The 18,274-nt window shown below is 39.9% G+C and overlaps 1 protein-coding gene across 1 annotated transcript in view; it reads left to right on the top strand.

Moving 5' to 3' along the window:
- Window positions 1-16,721, top strand: part of KIT (KIT proto-oncogene, receptor tyrosine kinase) — a 30,557-nt gene extending 13,836 nt beyond the window's left edge. Inside the window, exons 7-18 of the mRNA XM_042053444.1 lie at window positions 804-910; window positions 1,005-1,131; window positions 1,390-1,494; window positions 1,583-1,693; window positions 3,321-3,471; window positions 5,239-5,327; window positions 5,683-5,810; window positions 8,588-8,710; window positions 12,310-12,421; window positions 12,515-12,614; window positions 13,252-13,357; window positions 14,474-16,721. Coding sequence (XP_041909378.1) covers window positions 804-910; window positions 1,005-1,131; window positions 1,390-1,494; window positions 1,583-1,693; window positions 3,321-3,471; window positions 5,239-5,327; window positions 5,683-5,810; window positions 8,588-8,710; window positions 12,310-12,421; window positions 12,515-12,614; window positions 13,252-13,357; window positions 14,474-14,599 — 1,385 coding nt within the window. The 3' untranslated portion in view covers window positions 14,600-16,721. The remainder of the gene's footprint in view (window positions 1-803; window positions 911-1,004; window positions 1,132-1,389; window positions 1,495-1,582; window positions 1,694-3,320; window positions 3,472-5,238; window positions 5,328-5,682; window positions 5,811-8,587; window positions 8,711-12,309; window positions 12,422-12,514; window positions 12,615-13,251; window positions 13,358-14,473) is intronic.
- The last annotated feature ends 1,553 nt before the right edge of the window (window positions 16,722-18,274 follow it).

Below are 18,274 nucleotides of genomic sequence, written 5' to 3'. Positions count from 1 at the left end.
CTCTCCCTTTTGTTTTCCTGTCATTGTCTGTTTTGAGTATTCAGGCCATCACTTCTTTTTTTAAAAGAATGATTGCATTTTATTTTAGGTTTTTACAATATCTCAGGAAAAATGCTGTCCCCAGCTTGCCTGGAGCTTAAGTGTCCTGCTGCTATAAAAGAAGTAACAGCAACAACATGCTGCAAAAGGGCTTATGAGTTTTGTAGTGGTATTTGTAGGTTTGTGGGGGAGAAAAAACCACTAGAACATAGATAATTTGAAATGTGTTTGTAAAGCTGTGCTCTTCTTTGCAAAACCAAATGTTCTGCTTATTTTTTTTTCCGTTACAGCCAGATAGAACATACAAACAAATACGCCAGATTTGGGGCAGATGGGCTGTAGTGGAATGGTATTTCTTCACTACTTGACACAACCTCTCCTTGTGAAGACTCTGCTGTAGGGATCATACTTAGGTGGGGGGCAAAGGGGAAGAGAAAAAATGGGACTTCAGATAAAAGCTTCTTTCTTTAACCTAACTTGACTGAGATCATGCAAACCCCTTGCATTACCTGATCTTAGTGCCAAACCTCGTGAATTAATGAAGCTGAGACTCCGAAGGCATGAACTGGGTGGTTTCTGTGCCAGCTCCATCTCCCACAGCTCTTTCAGGAAAGACATTCTGACACACCTGGAGCACATCTGGGAAAGTCAAAACTCTAAACTGTATTTTACAAAGAAGAACCAAGGAAAGGTGCTCACCTGCATCTTTTTAATTTAGTTTTTCTCGTTCAGTATTTTAAGGAGAATTTTCTGTTTCTTTCCAGAGCAAATCCGTACCCACACCCTTTTCACCCCTCTACTAACTGCATTTGGAGTTGCTGCAGGACTGATGTGCATCATAGTCATGATTCTGGTGTACATATATTTGCAGGTAAAATCAGAAGCCCCTTTGCCCAAGTTAAAAAAGCGTGTGTGAGCTGCTTGCAGAGTCCTCAGTAGTCACAGCTGGTCTCTTTCTTTTCCAGAAACCCAAGTACGAAGTTCAGTGGAAAGTTGTTGAAGAAATAAATGGAAACAACTATGTTTACATAGATCCAACGCAACTTCCTTATGATCACAAATGGGAATTTCCTAGAAACCGTTTGAGTTTTGGTTAGTTTAGATTTATTTAACTTCATCTGCAAGGTGAAACCTTCAGGTCTCATATGAGACTTTGGTCAAACACAGCAGGGTTTTGTCACAAAGATGTTGTGCAATAATGCAGATAATGATAATTGCTCATTCTTGGCTTGGGACAAAAGGCAAGCAGACATGTCTGCAATAGCTTCCTTGATATCATATAATAAGATGTTGAGCCCTACAGGAAGAAGTACTCAGAGTTGTTACAGAGTATTTTGTTTGCTTTATTAGGTAAAACCCTTGGCGCTGGAGCTTTTGGAAAAGTTGTTGAAGCCACTGCTTATGGTTTATTTAAGTCTGATGCTGCTATGACAGTAGCAGTAAAGATGTTGAAAAGTAAGTTGCTGTAGTACACGATACCATTTTTTCTCTCTTCTCTCTTGGTTGGTGTGTTACATGCTGAACATTGTGCTTTGCCTTGCAGCAAGCGCCCATTTAACGGAAAGGGAAGCCTTGATGTCAGAGCTTAAAGTGCTGAGCTACCTTGGAAACCACATCAACATCGTGAATCTGCTTGGAGCTTGCACTATTGGAGGTGGGGTTGTCTACAGATTATTGGTTGTTTCTGTTCTTTTTTATTGCCGGGAGGATGAACTTTGTGAAGAAGAATCCAAGGTGCAGCTCTAAGTGTAGAAATCTTAAATACATTTCATGCTTAGACATGTTGCAGATCATCATGATTATCATCTGTGATTTACTGAATCTAGATTTTAGGCTCATTTTAAAAACAGTAGTAAGACTACTGTAGCTTCAGCTGAACAAGAAGGTTGCTTTTATTCTCTTTCATGTGAACCATTGTGTGCTTTCTTCTGGAGAGATGACAAAATGTACAGTATAAACTTTTTCCTCCATCACATTGTTTCTCATTAATGAGAACTGGTTCCTTGTTGGTATCCTAGGTGAAGTCAACAGGCTTGTCTTCCGTAGCCTTCCAGCCTTCTGTTTAAATGTATCTGCTGCAAATATATCTGCTAAGGCACCACTAAAGGTACAAATTCTAAGCAGCAGAAAGTTGAGAAAAGTAGTTTTGGAAATAAAGAATTGGAAAACCCTAATGTTTCACATTTAGTATAAACTTCATAAGTTTGTTTTCATACATAATAAAAGCTACAAAACCCCTGAAGTGTCAATAGAGAGTGATAGAAACTTGTATTTTTAATTTATACTCATTTTAATATGAAAGATGGTACTGCTTCTTACACATTTTTCAAAGAAAAGGGGCTTGTAAAAATTCATAGTTTTAGTCAAAGGCAAAGCATTTCTCACAATTAATGATTTAAAAATAGGATGAAACTATTTTGTTCAGGCAGCCAGCTAAGTAGACTCACTGGCCCAAGTGCATGTTTCTCTCAGTGGAAAAAATGTGGTGTCTGTAAGAAAATCACACCACAAACACTTGTTTTGCTTTGTGAAAGCTGTAATTTTTAACTGTAGAGAAATGGAAATAAACCAGTGAGGTTAGGCAACAATGATACAGAGTAAACTTAGAGATGAAATAACACGCAGTGTAATTACATATTCGAGCTCTGTAGCTGGAGTCATTCACTCAAAAGACATATATTTGATCTATAAACATCCTTGCTGAAGATGACTTGATTCCCTTTTCTGATTTCATTTTAATATTCTAAGACCTTGTGCAGTGTAGTTTTCTGTTGCAGCAGGCTGTTCTGTTTGAATGATTTTTCCTATTATACTGCAGAATATAACACTCTACATCATTTCCAAAACATTACTGAAGTAGTGTGAAGCTCTGCTGTAAACAGAAGTGAATCAAAAGGATTAATGTTTGAAGCTTGAATTACTCTTAATGTTTGGAACAAATAACTTCCTTCAGGAAGTGAGCAAAATCAAACAGATGTGTCTGGCCAGAACCATTATCGCATGAAGAAAAAGACTTATTTGTTTAATTTTTGTACAATCCAATGCTGTTGAGGGGCAGAACATTAATTGGGACACAGCTTTAGCTGGACCACAGTTGTTCATCTGTGAAAGGGAAGATGCTCGGTTACTTTTCTATAACTTTTCAAGTCTAGACAGTGCTAGGCAGTGTGATTTTTTTTAATAGTCCAGCCTGTGTGCTTCACTGAATGCTAGCTTTATGTAGGGTTTTCTGCTTTAAAAACAATACTCACCAGCTTTCTAAACCTTACATGCATCTACAGGTCCCACTCTAGTCATTACAGAATATTGCTGTTATGGTGATCTTTTAAATTTTCTGAGACGGAAACGAGATTCATTTATTTGTCCAAAACATGAAGAACATGCAGATGCAGCTGTTTATGAGAACCTTTTGCATCAGTCAGAGCCTGCAGTGTAAGTATGAACCGCTGAAATGTACTTGTGTTTTTAGAAGATTGGGAAGGAGGAGATATCAAAGTTTATTAGAGATAAGAGGTGTGGAGAAACATTTAATGCAGCAGGCTTTGGAGATTCTTGGCTGCACAAGAAAACAATTTAATTAATAGGCTATTTGTTCAGGGGGTGGTTTATTCCAACAGAGTGTCATTATATACAGAGTGGATTGTATGAGCTCTGTTTTACTTCTTTATCAAATTTCTGCAGTTATTTCGTGCACTTCCTTGGCTCCAATCTTTGTACATATTTGTGTTTATTGATATTGTTAAACTTCGGTAGTGCTTATTTAGCAGCTTGAATGACAGCTTCCCCGGTGTCGGGCTGTTAGTGCCCTGAGTTGTCCCAAGTTCCTGCCTTCAGAAATCACTTTTTACAAAGTCAAACCACTGTCTTACAGTGTCAGCAGCAGGCTGCCACTGACAGTTCACTACATTTTGTGGTGAAACAGCCTGTGTCATGACTCTGAGATTGCTCTTGTACTTAATTCATCTGTATATTTTTAACTGCTGTGTTTTATATACCATCCCAGAGTTCTTTCCAAGGGCGTTTCCAAGCAGATTTCCTTCCGTTTGCAAAGTGAGAGAGACAGCTTACCAAAACCTAGGGGCTATTACAATATCTGCCCATTCTACATTTTAGTCTGTTTTTTGCCCCAGTGGGCCCATTACTTTGTGTTGGCAGTCACAAAAGAAGCAGGCAGACCCAAGGAGTTGGAAAAGTTCTTTATCCCAGCAAGGTGTAGCCCTGGTGAAGCTGTTTGTGCTGTGGCAATAAATGGATAGCTGGTGATGCCCCAGAGAGGTTGGGACCGCTGTGGAGATGAACATAAGGCTGTGATTTGCCATTGGAGGTTGTGCCCTCTGTTCAGTGAAGGGATCTTGCTGTTTAAGCACAGTTCATAAATTGAGTTATTAGCAGCAGAGTATTTACAAAATTCTCGTGGTAGTGTTTACTGCTGCTGAATGTGTCAGATGTGTTTATGATGGTAACTAAAGCTATTGGTGATCTCATTGCTCCTTCCTATGTTAGCTCTGTGGCTGCATTTATTGTTCTTAAACTAAGCAGATGTTTCAGGCTAAGGAAGTATATGAATTCCAATGGCAATGAAGTGAAAAATGCCAAAGTACATCCATCATTTCTAAAGGTGCCTAACTGTATATTTATAAGCCATATAGTATGAAAATCTGTACATTTGAATTATATATAGAAATAAGAAAATTTAAACTTAAAAGAATGTAGCAGATGGCTGTCCCAAGCCTCGGCTGATTTTTTGAAATACATATGAATCCCCTATGGAACTTGGGAATTTCTGAATTTAACATTTTTTACCATTTGTCTTCTGCATTTCAATTGCCAATTGAGCTGCTGAAATATTCTGGTAGAAGTTGGCCTAAGGAGAAAAAGGAAGCACTAGCAGATCCTGTGAAACATCTGGATGTTAATTTGTAGAGAGTGAGGTCTGTATAAACAGTATTCATGTGAAAGGTTTTGCTTGCTCACCTGAGCCAAACTCAAACTTTGAGGTGTATCATTAACTGTACCAACAAACCTCTCTTTCTGTACAGGCATTTCCTCATTTTTTTCACACACCCATGAATTTCCAATCAATTGATCATTTGTAAAGCAATTATTCAGAAGGTTGGCCTGATGTTGGCTTTTTTCTTGGATGGCTTTTGGGACCTTTTTCACTAAACTATGTTTCTTTTGTTCTGCTGCCTCTTACAGTGATGTTGCCAATGAGTACATGGACATGAAACCAGGAGTGTCATATGCAGTCCCACCAAAGGCTGACAAAAAACGACCTGTGAAGTCTGGTGAGTTCAGTGGCAAGGAATTCTGTTTGCTGGTGGGAGTGCAGGAAGAGGGGTTTCATGGATTTGTTCAGTTTTAGCATATTTGTCTTTTGTGAATGGGGATGCTTAAAACTCAGTAATAGGTGTGAGAAGGCTTGAAAAAGAACAGTATGCTCAATTACAGTGTCTTGTATTTCTTCACACTTAAATGGAGTATCAGGATTATTTTTTTCCTTTTTGGTGATGGGCTATTTATGTGATTCTAGACTGGTACTTACTCCAGTCACTGTTTTGTTTAATGTCAAAACAACTCTACATGATTTCTACATGATTACACTTGCTTAACTCAAAAGCTGTTGTTGTTTATATTGTGTAGGATCCTACACTGATCAGGATGTTACCCTTGCTATGCCGGAAGATGATGAACTTGCTTTAGATGTAGAAGATCTGCTGAGCTTTTCTTACCAGGTGGCAAAGGGCATGAGCTTCCTTGCCTCCAAAAATGTAAGTTAAGAATTTTTCAGAGATGGACAGAAGCAGTAGATTTGTAATTTATTTTATCATCAGTTTCAGTGTTTTAATGTGATCCATGTGTTTAAATGCTGAATATTTCTATGTTCTTTTCAACAAGCACTGTGAACTGATAGGCTCCCTCTCACACCTGAAGCTTTACCTAGAGTTGGAGTTGTATACTGTGCTTATTGGCCAAAAGTGATGTTTTATATACCATAAAACAGAAGTCAGTGTGAAGCAGTGCTGTTGTGTATCTGCTGTTCAGGCTAGTAGAATCAGAGCAAAGGTATTTATTTGCATGAATTTTAAGCAATGCTGCACTTGCTACTTCTCTCATGTAGAAAATACTGCCTTAAATAGGGGAGACACCACGATGTGTGCTTTTTTTTGTAAGCAGGGCTTAATTCACAGGAAATATCTTGATTTTTAGTTTTCTGGAAAGATAAAATCAGCTGAGAGACCCACAAAGAATATTCATTGATTACACTGAGCATAATAGACATTCCTCTGCGTTTTGTAGGAGAGGTGTTGCATAACAGAAAGGGATTTATAAAGAAGTCTTAAGCACAGCATAATTAGTATCTTCCTATGGTTATTCTTACATTTTATTTCAAAAATGCCATTTAACATGTAAACATTATGACTAGTGTAGCTACTACAAGTGTACCTTATTTAATAAAGTGCAAAAGCAAACTTAGGCAATTTAAGGAAAGGAAGGCAGGCCTGGACTCCTGTGTTACTATTGGGAAATATGTCTCGAACTCTGCTGTGAGGAAAGTGCACATTAAAACTTGCTTTTGCACTTGTTTTTTTTTGTCCCACTGTTCTTTCTTCCAAACCAAACCATGAACTTCCTTTAGTTTATTTTTCATCTATCAACACATTCAAAACAGGCCTGATATGCAAACATATCATATTACAGACGATGCACAGGTTCACCATGCTCCTGCATCCTTCGCTGTTGAGGACATCCAGTGCTTAGCACACATATTCTGTATTTCTTCTGTTTTCCTAAAGAGTAGCCCACAGATCCACTATGTATTATTCCTGGTGACTTTTTCTTTATAGTCTTTCCATTTTTACAGACACCGTGGCACTGAATAGCAAAGGCAGTAAAGAATATAACATCATCTCACCCTGAGGATGGAAAGTAATGCACAGTATTGCTTTGGCAGTGCCAAGTTAACATCTGCATCACAGAATTAAATTGCAGTGCACTAATATGTTACTGGTCCTCTTTAGTTGTTGTATACTTACATTCTTTTAGCTCCAGCATGTAAATTAGTTAATGCAGAGTGGGCTGATGGATAAGGTGCCTCAGATTGCCTCATCTTTGAGGCAGGAGGGTCCGTGAAGACCAGCACGCAGAGTGCCCAGCTGCTCTTCCGCAGCTTGCTTGTGTGTCAAGGCTGCGCAGGAATGGGGTCAGGAGCTTGTTCTGGGAGGGTAACTGCCTTAAGCACACGGTGCCTTAATCACAAGACAGAGCTTCATCCCTTGGACAAAGTCTCTATTCATTGCGAACTGCACTGGTTCTGGAGGGACAAGGCAGAGTCATACTGACTCTTGGCCATCGCTTTGCCTTACTGCTTCAGTGCTGTATGACAGCTTTACATATGCAAAGTGCAGAATGCGTTGTATAAGGAGGTGAATGAGAGCCCACCAAAACAGTGGAACTATTAAAAATAGTTCCTTGTGTAAGCATGCCGAAGGGACAGAGATTAAGTTACTTGTGCAATTTGCAGTTACTTTCTGACCTTGATTTTTGTAACTCATGATATTTTGATATTTTTTGGTTAGAAATGCCAAAAGTTTTGTATTTCAAGGAAAAAAGAAAAATTGAACTATCTTCAGTTATTTTTTAGACAGCTGTGGCCTGCGTGCTAAATACTATCAGTAAAGCTGAAGCTTAATACTCTCCAGATGAAAAAAGAAGTCACTTTTTTAGAGAATCACCTTCATTCTCTAACAAACACACATGGCCTCCACAGTTTTATACAAAGAAACACAGCTGCTGGGGAGCTCAGGCACCCTTCTGGAACTGCAGTTCCCGACACATGCTGACTGCTCAAGTAAAAACTGGAATATAAAGTGGCTAGGTCACTGAATGCATGACTGTCTGTTGAAAGATACTGGCATGTGGGAATTTCCAGTATTTTAAAATATGTAAGTCTGCTTAAGTTCTCCTAGGTACTTAATAATTCAGCTTTTCCAGAGGAGTATTTCTGTAGTGGGATTCAGTTTCTGCATTTGTGTGCTTTCAAGTTGTTACCATAATTTCCCCTATTTTCAGATTTTCAGCACTTTTCTAGAAACAACAATAGTTATTTAATAGAATATTGGGCTTATTTTGGAAACAAACCACCTCTGTTTGTCCTGTATTAGGAAACAAGCCAGTGACGATTTTGATAAAAAAGATCAGAAAAAAGTGCATTAAATTTTAGCTGCAAAGTGAAACACTGCAAAATTCAATGACTGCGATTGGTCTTTTCTAAAATAAATGCATAGACAACCTTAATAATGTGGATGGATGTAATTATTGTGAAGATACTATCTATGTCAGAATGTTTAATCATCTGAGTAAGCTTATTAGCACATGGCTTAATTGTGATTTACAGCTTGCCTTAAAATGCATAATACAGCAAGTTACATAGCTAAATAAACATGTAACCAAACAATAGTTATCAGTTATCAATTAGTTATGTTTATCATAATAGTTTTGTTTATCAATTAGTTTTATCAATTAGTTTTGTTTGTCTATTATTTAGTGCATTCACAGGGATCTGGCTGCAAGAAATATTCTTCTAACTCATGGTCGAATTACAAAAATCTGTGACTTTGGCCTGGCAAGAGATATAAGGAATGACTCAAATTATGTGGTCAAAGGAAATGTAAGTATGCATGATACTTTTTATATTTGTTTTAAGTTAAGGGAGTTCCTGTTGTCTTAACATGCAAAGAAAAGGGTTTTTTTGTTAGATGGAAATCTGGATTTTCCATTTCTGGTATATATCCGTGTTGGCTAGGAGGGGAGACTTCTGACACAGATGTGTGTGCTGACAAAATCCTTGGTATATGTTTGTTACACTGGAAAATATGTGCTCATATTTGAATGTATGGTAGTGGAAGAGGTGTTTTTGCTTCACCAATATAATGTCCAGTCTTCTTATTATACCTGAATGTACTCAAAGTTACTGCTCTGTAAGTAATTGCTAGTTTTGTCATGGAAATGCTCCGGTATCCTGGTCCTAAATTTTGGAATTATTTGGGAACTTTTTCCCTGGGCATTGCACTATTTGTCCATTATTGAAATAGTTTATCTTAAAAATATCTGAATAATCAGGGGTTTGCAGCTTATCCTTTTCTGTAAGGGATCACTCCAGACAATGAAAACTGAATTCCAAAGTGTGAATTTACTGATTAGAGCATCAATGGGAGGCAAAACCACCTTGGTTTTCTCTGATTCCATGTAGAAATCCTAACCTTGTATGTGTAACAAACACAGCTTTAGCTTGCAGCTATAGTTCAAACCCTGTAATAGCGTTGGAACAAGACAATATATTTTGGTGAGCAAAGTTAAAACTTCCCATGAAGAAGAGCACAAATCTCACGGGTACCTATTAAACCTCTGGAGGGGTACAAAGGCGCTTTGAAGTGATGCCGATCACCTTGGCAGCATTTGCAGTCCCCTTTGAAGTGCCAGTGTGGTAAAAAGAGCCCTCCTACAAAATAAAATTGAGCTTGTCTGTGGTTAAACTGGAGAAGTGTGTATGAAGTATAGGTTTTTTGCATCTCAAACTGATTTTATGCTGCCTGGCTTAGTGTTTTAAGCCTGTGTCAGATAGGTGCAGCCAGTTGGCTGCCTTCAGAGTACATATGCTTTCACTTGCACTGTTTTTCAAAGGAGAAGATCCATGTTCAGCAAGGCAGCCCTCGTCCCCAGTTCAGCTGAGGGCTCCATGATCTTAATGATCAGGGCCTGGTCATCACTTGGGGACTTGACAACACATGAACTAAAGCTTACCTGTCCTGGCTTTGGCAAGCTGATAAAGACAGAAAATCCCACACCTGAGCATTTCTCACCAGAGGGGTTTGCCACTCAGTTAACTTCAGTCAATCCATAGTACCTCAAGTATCTGACATATCTCTGCTGCTGTGCTGTCACCCAGCAGGCCTTGATGTCTCAGCTACCTACAGCATCCTTATTTTAGGCTGTGGGACTGACAGGTTTATTGGTTTTCTTCAAAACAATGTCACTACCAGCAACTGATTGCTTAGAAGTTGAGGTTAGGGAGCAATAGGAGCAGAAATAATTCATGAATGGCTGCTGTGACAGAATACTGAGTAGCATTTAGTGTAACCAAGCTACTTCCAGGCACACGGGCAGGTCAAGAGCTGCTTGATCATAAAGGCTTCTGGGAGTAGGAAGTTCAGACCAGCAGCTTAGGAGGGAAATGTGCAGTTGAGTTTTTTCTGGGCTGTCCTTTAAGTTTCCTGAGTTCATAGAATCACAGAATCATAGAATGGTTTGGGTGGGAAGGAACCTTCTAAGATCATCTAGTCCAACCTCTCTGCCATGGGCAAGGACATCTTTCACTAGATCAGGGTGCTTAGAGTGCCATTCATCCTGACCTTGAACATCTCCAGTGTTGGAAATGTTGCCCAGATGAAGTATCCACCACCTCTCTGGGCTACCTGTTACAGTGTCTCACCATCCTCATCATAATTTTTTTTTCCTTATTTTTAATTTTAATCCATGCCCTTTCTGTTTAAAACCTCTGCTCCTTGTTCAGTCATCACAGGCCCCAGTAAAAGGTCCCTTTCCATCGTTCTTATAAGTCCTCTTTACATATTGAAAGGCCACAATGAGGTCTCCCTGGAACCTTCTCTTCTCCTGACTGAAAAACCCCAGCTTTCTCAAACTTTTTTCATATGAGATGTGTTCAAGCCCTCTGATCATTGAAAGAAAGAGGTCTGGTTTCTTCCAAAGCATGACAGATGTTTAGGACAGAGGCCTGACCTGCTACTACAGTCAGACAAGGAAAGGGCAAACCAGGGAGAGGAAGGTGGAAACAAATGCAAAGGCTTTCTGTGTCCTTTCTTCTGCTCCAGTTAGCATTCACGAGGGATGTGTCTATTCCCATACAAATTTATGCAAAATCACAGAATCATAGAATTGTTTAGGTGGTAAAGACATTGAGATCATTCCCTCCAGTCGCTAACCCAGCACTACCAAGTCCACTAAACCATGTCTCTAAGCCCCACATCTCCATGTCTTTTAAATATGTCCAGGGATGGTGATGCCATCACTTCCCCAGGCAGCCTGTTCCAATGCTTGACAACCCTTTTGGTGAAGAATTTTTCCTAATATCCAGTCCAAACCTCCCCTGGCACAATTCAGGGCCATTTTCTGTGGTCCTGGGAGAAGAGACAGATCCCCACGTTGCTACAGCCTCCTTTTGGGTGGTTGCTGAGAGCACTAAGGTCCCCGCCAGCCTCCTTTTCTTCAGGATAGACAACCCCAGCTCCCCTCAGCTGCTCCCTGTTGGGCTTTATGTTCCAGACTCTTCACTACCTTCATTGCCCTTCTCTGGAAACACTCCAGCACCTGAATGTCAGTGTTGTACTGAGAGGCCCAGAGCTGGACACAGGATCTGAGGTGCAGCCTCACCAGTGCCAAGCACAGGGGGACAATCACTGCCCTGGTCCTGCTGGCCACACTATTGCTCATACAGGCCAGGATGTCTTTGACCTTTTTGGCCACCTGGCACAGCTGGCTCATGTTCAGCTGCTGTCACCAACATTCCCAGGTCCTTTTCTGCTGGAGAGTTTTCCAGCCACTCTTCTCCCTGCCTGTTGCACTGCAGGGGGTTGATGTGACCCCTGTGCAGGATCCATCACTTGGCCTTGTTGAACCTCATACAATTGGCTTGGCTCATCAGTCCAGTTTGTCCAGATACCTCTGCAGAGCTTTCCTGCCCTCCAGCAGATCAACACTTCTGCCCTATATATATATATATAAATAGTTATTATTTTTATTTGAATTTAAATTTTTCTGCTGATAGACTGAGGAGCTAATGCAGGTGTATTGACTGTAGATTAAAGCCTTGAAGCATCTTGACTATGTGAATCTCATTTGTGTGCCTGTGCCAGCCAGTCCACCAAAGCTTACGTGCTTAAGGAACCATGCTTACTTACATTATTTTCTTCTGACATCCTGATATCCTTTATTAACTAGACAGAAAGAATCAAACAGCATCCAGAAAATCAGAGTGCAAGGAACTGTATTAGCTTGGTAGACCCACAGAAAGATGGATCACTAGTGATGCAGCACTTGGAGAGTCTAAAATGCTGAAAGTTTTCATTTTTGGTTGGATACTTGTACTTCTTGATTTTAAAAGTATTTGATGCACATCAAAACCAGAAAAAATATTTTAGCTTGTCAATTCTTATGTCCATTGTCTTAATTTATTCCCTCTTCCCTGGAAAGGCTCGTCTTCCTGTGAAGTGGATGGCACCTGAAAGTATTTTCAATTGCGTCTACACCTTTGAGAGTGATGTCTGGTCTTACGGGATATTGCTTTGGGAGCTCTTTTCCTTAGGTAAGCTCCTTCAAGATCTCTTCTTCATTTCTGTTTCATATTGGGGTTTACTGTAGATGCAGAAATCATGTTGCTCACCTGCTCTCTCAACAGGAAGCAGCCCCTATCCAGGGATACCTGTGGACTCCAAGTTCTATAAAATGATCAAAGAGGGATACAGGATGTTCAGCCCTGAGTGTGCACCACCTGAAATGTAAGTGAGCAACCAGCACCTCTAATCATCCAAACATCAGTAAAGACGTGAAGGAAGGGAAGCTTCTATTCTTGTACCAAGGCTCATTGCACTGCCCTGTTGTCATTTTTTAAAGTTCTTGTCGTGTTTTAAATAATTCATGTACTCTAACTAGCAGAATACATGCCTGTGTTTTTACAAGCAATGAAATACGCTCATGCCTTGTGCCATCTGATCACTCTGTCATGGCACCTGCTCTCTGTCAATAAATTATTGACAGATCACAGAACATAATTAAACATTTTTACTTCAGATAAAGAAGTCAGTGAGATGTATCACCAGACTGTACAGCATTTGCATTTGTGCTGTACTTCCTGACAGCAAGAGGACTGGCTACTGATCTTCTTTATGAGACATTCCTAACTCACTATTTTGTAAATGGATTGGCATTTAACAAGCTGTCAAAGAAAACGGTGTCCAAAGCCTCCCACTAGTATTGAGTTCTCTGTTGTCCCAAACAGAGGTGTTAGCAGCACCATTCCTGTTCTTCTAGTCATTTAAAGAAGATAGGACACTTTTGTTTTAAATAATAATGCAGGAGAGATAAGAGCTCTAAGGATTTCTTCATGAGCAGTACTTAGTTGTGGTATCTTTACAGGTATGACATAATGAAGAGTTGCTGGGATGCTGATCCTTTACAGAGACCCACATTTAAACAAATTGTACAGATGATAGAGCAGCAGCTTTCAGATAATGCCCCCCGGGTAAGTTATGGATTAAGTAGTTTCAAGCAAGAGGTTATACTGGAGCTGTGAGAAGCAAAGAGCCCAGGCACTTCATTTCTAGTATTATTTATGTAGCTTTGCAGCATCAGTCCAGGTAGTAGGAATGAAGTTTGGGCTATTCCATTAGACAGTAGCTATCTAAGCCCATACCCAAAATTCACTAGCTGGAGAAGATTCTTTGCCTTATTGATGTTTCTCACTCACAATAGACCTGTCACAACAATTTTGATGTTACCAAGTGCAATGGTACTGCATATATTCATCTTATCCTAAACTATGAAAACTTCTGCTAATCTGGGAAACATCTCAGAAATAAAGTATAGTTACTTTTTTATTAGGAAGCTATTGGATGAAGGGGTGGAGCCTTTAGTGTGCTCTTCTGTATCTTCTCACTTGCTTCCTCTAATACCATTTAAATAACCTTGGAGGTATGTTGTGACAAATTGTATTTGCTGCTCTTTCAGTCACTCCGTGGTGAAAGCTTATTCTGAGCAGGCAATTGGACAAAACAGTCCAAAAAAGAACTGGAGGCACATCCTAAACTTGGATTTTCTCTCTCCACAACTTTGTGTGTTACTAGGGTTTACAAAAGTACGTTTAAAACCTGGTTTAAAAATAAAGCTTCCTTTTACCTTCTGGATGCCTTGGGCAGAGAGTACATGGCTTCCTGACAATTTGGAAAAAGAGGAAACTGAAAGCTGCTGGTGTTCGATTGCATCCTGTAGCATATTTTTGGCAGGTGCAGGCATTACTAAAACAAAAGCAAGAATCTTAAGGAAGAAGTATTAGTGAGGTTTCTGGGGAGCTTTGTAATAACCTGAGCTATTTTATTTTTTGAGCTCAGCTGAAATTTGGCATGCAATTGGAAGTTACAATGTTTTTAGTAATTGAGATTGAGTTTCTTGATTCTTTAAAATAGCAGTTCAGCCCAAGACCTTTTGAAACTGTTTTGATTTGCAAAGAAGCTCCTGAGCTGGAACCCTTCCACAGTAGTGTGTAGTACACAGTGGGAAAAAGCTAAGAAAGGAATGCTCTCCAAGAATGTGTGAAGGGAGCAGTCTGCAGGGTACTGACACCAGTCTTTGGCTTCTGCAGGTTTATGCCAACTTCTCAACCCCACCTTCCAGTCAAGGAAATGCTCCAGATCACTCAGTGAGGATTAACTCGGTGGGCAGCAGTGCTTCATCTACTCAGCCTCTCCTGGTACGCGAAGATATTTGAGTGGCATGTGAAGGAAGAAGAGATCAGATGTGTTAGCTGTTTGTATTGTGCAGGGGCTGAGAGAGGGACAACTTCAATAATTTCTCTTTCTTTTACTCACTACTACCACTGTGTAGCTGAAACATTGTTGTAATACTGTCCTTTACCATGCACTGTTACACATAAACCTAATCTGCTGAGCACGGTTACAGGCCTCATTGCAGTGTTAATTGAAGCTGTATATATTTCGCTATATTGTGTGTATTTGCAGTAGAGAGCCAGATGTGAAGGAAAAAAAAACAACCAACAAAAGAAATCCTAAGCCAGGGTGTGGAATTAGATGACTATAGATCAAACCAAATCTGCAGTGATTCTTCTCTGGATCTGTGCCTGGAATGCATACAGTCATTTTCTAGTTAATCTTGTTTTTCTGAATTTAAGAAATAAACAAATATTAAGTTAATAGTTTTGTAAACCCTTTCCACATCCAGCCAAGCCTGAGAAGCTTTCCCAGGCGGGTATCATAGGTTGGAGGCCAGTGAGGGTGGTGTATATACCTGGGAAAAAGAGGTGAAGGAACCAAGACCCTTCCAAAGTTGTTCTGTGCAACTGGAAATCCTCCTGGGAGCTCTGGGGTTTAAACCAGAAGAGAAGGGAGAAAGAGCATGGATTTTAATTTTTATTTCCCGCCTGGGCTGTCACTCTTGCTGACCAGTTGCACGGTTTCTATGGATATATGCACTACTTCCCACCGGTGCATTCCCTGCCAGGATGAAGCTGCCCATTGCTGGGTCTCACTCCACCATGGAGCCTGAACTGCTCCTGTCCCCCCCTGCCTTGGGTGCCCAAAGACTTTGACATTTGTTTTGCTAATAGCTACATCTAAAGGTGTTCACCAAAGATAGGTGGGCCCTGTCAAAGTGGTCAAAAAAGAGGAGGAAGGCTGCTTCCAGTAAACTGTGTGTCTGGAGAAGAGGCCGTTTAACGAGTCATCTTATCTAAGTGAGAGCAGAGGCAAGGAGTGCTCTCCTGGGGGCCCTTTCTTTATCTTGTCCTACCCAGGTGAATCTTTCCCACAGGCAGTCTTGGATAGTGCTAACAGGAAAGGGCTATTTTCCTCCACCCCAAGTTGTTTCTGTGATAGTCCAGAGATGATAATGAAGAAGAGTCTAACTGGGAAGTGCCAAATTTATAAATTGCATAAAAGAATCCTTTCAGTCTTCTTTGACAGACATGAAGCTTTAGGGTCAGCATCTTTTGAGCCCAGGGCTGTGCTTAAAAGTGTTTTCTAACCCCATTTCTTCTTACCAGGAACACTGCTGGTTCTTTTCTTCCTTTGTTTCTGATCCCTAGAAATAAGTAAAGGCATTGAGAGAAGCATTTCTCAGAGTACTACCTGAGTACCTATTTATTTACAATGCACTTAAGCACTCTGTAACTTTTACTTTACCAGGATTTTGGTTGAGTTTACATTCAGATGTGTAACTAACTGCCCAAATACAAGGTAATTGTAAATATACACACTGGTAGTATATTTTGGGTTACATTGAATACTGCGCTCTTTCTATGACTGTGCATTTGGTTTATTGTTACAGGAGTATGTCTTTCAGAGTTAAATAAAAAATTAGCCATTTGCACTGAACTTACTTAGGCTGTTGCACCTTTCCAAAGCTAGCCATTTGTTTGGATGCACTCTTATGCCTACTAGTTGTTGAGCATTTTCAGTTTAATGCTATAAAAGCTCTCTTGTAACGTGTTGGCTTTCGGAGCAACTGTAGACAAACTAGTTGTTATAGATGTCTCGGTACTTTACAGACACTTAGCTGAAAGAGGTTTGGGTTTTTTCGTTCTTGAAATTTATATTTTTATAATTTGGGGGGGTTTGAAACTTATTTTGCAATGGCTTGGTGTTTTGAATGGGTTTATGCATTGTTTTTGTAAATACGGAAATGTAGCAATAATGTCCTTTTGACTATTCTCAGTCCTTGAGTCTCAAAAATATTTTTATATATATATATATGCAAAAACTATATGTATAAATATGTAAGTGTTTGAAAGTTTATGAAACACTTACGGATATGTTGCTCAGTTGTAGAATTGCAGTTAGGAAAAGTTCAAATAAATCTGTAAATATGTATTCAAATGCTACCAATGTGTATTTTGTTAAGACAGAATATTTTCACGTAAGTGTTAATAAATTCTTGGGCTGAAGCAAAATCTCAGTGTCTGGCCACACACAGGTCAAGTTTGGCATTCTGAAACACTTTTGCAAATACATGCCAAAATTTTTTACTCTTTATTTGCTATGGAAGTTCTTTACCTGTGAATTTGTGGGACAAATACTTGAAAATTTTGATGCAGCTTTGTTGTGGAAGAAAATTGCAGTTAGAATATTGATTTTGTAGACTGTTGGTGCAGTCTACATGTCATGAATAGTATTTAAAACAAAGATATCTCGGTGTTGCTTAGGGTATGGCTGTAGAGGCACTTGGAGCCCCTTAAAGGCTGCAGCAATGCTGAATATTCCCCCTTCCTTAAACAAGGGTACATGCTCTTGTCCCCTCTTGCAGGCTGGCACAAGAGCTCGTGCTGGGCTGGCCGAGTGCAGCACTGCTGGGAGGCAGCAGGAGACACCTGGGGCTGCTGTGGTGGGAGGGAGGTCATAAAGGGAAAGCTTCCCTTGCTGAGCAGATACTCTGTGTCTTGGTGGGAGACCCTCTGATTTAGTCACTCCAGGTTTGACATCTGTGGCTCCCTGCTCACACTTGTTCCTGTGCTGCATAAGAGTTTGCCTGGTTGGTACGTGGTTTAATAGTAGGTTTAGAGCCTGTAAGCATAAGTCTGTAGAATAACCCTACTAAAACCCCTACTAACTGACATGAGAGACAGACCTCAATTGTTTTGATCCTTAAACATTTCTGTTCTTTCAGCAGACTGCCTTGAAAAGCTCCCCTCCTTCAGCTTCCTTTGTAAAACAGCTTCCTTTTTTTTTTTCTTTTTTTTTTTTCTTACACATAGGTCTTCACTCTGCTTGTTAAAACTAATTAAGAAAATTATAACCTGGTTTTGTCAGAAGCCATGAGGTACAAGCTTTGTTACAATTGGCATTGTCATTTTTTTTAATAATGCTTCAGAAGATACCAAGATGGTATCTGATTTGGAACCATTTTTTTTCCTGTATTGTCCACCCCCACATTCAAGCAGAGTAGAGTTCATTCTGAGGGATTCCTGGAGCTGAATTGTACAAATAATTTGTGAATTCTCATTTAGCATAGCCAAAGGTGCTATTTTATCTATTTATTTGGTTAGCACGTCATTAATTTTATTTTCCTGAAATGTTTCCTGTTCTGAAACACCCTAGGATATTGCATCTCTGCTTTCTGAAAAAAATCTCTCTCCTGTTTTCTTATTACAAGGCTCGCAGTGATTACCACCTCCATTCTTGCTCATGGTCAAACAGCCCATTTCCCTCTGAATTATTTTATTGTGCCAGTTCTAAGCAATAGCTTACATGGAAAAGCACATATTGGCATTAATATGTGTTTTATCTGCCCTTCAAAGCATTACTGTACCCATATATAAAGAGCAACCAGCACCATGTTACCAGCACGGACCATTGGGACCATGGACCCTCATGGACCAAGTGTCTGAAGGTAGGGTGCAGGAGAGGGGTTCAGGATCTTTACAGTGGTGCCC

Source organism: Corvus kubaryi, unplaced genomic scaffold (genome assembly GCF_017639235.1).
Source record: "Corvus kubaryi isolate FWS band 111438036 unplaced genomic scaffold, C.kubaryi_AGA036_p1.0 split1-131, whole genome shotgun sequence".
Lineage (NCBI taxonomy): Eukaryota > Metazoa > Chordata > Aves > Passeriformes > Corvidae > Corvus > Corvus kubaryi.
The sequence above is the reverse complement of the archived record's forward strand: the minus strand, read 5'-3'. Positions and strand labels throughout refer to the sequence as shown.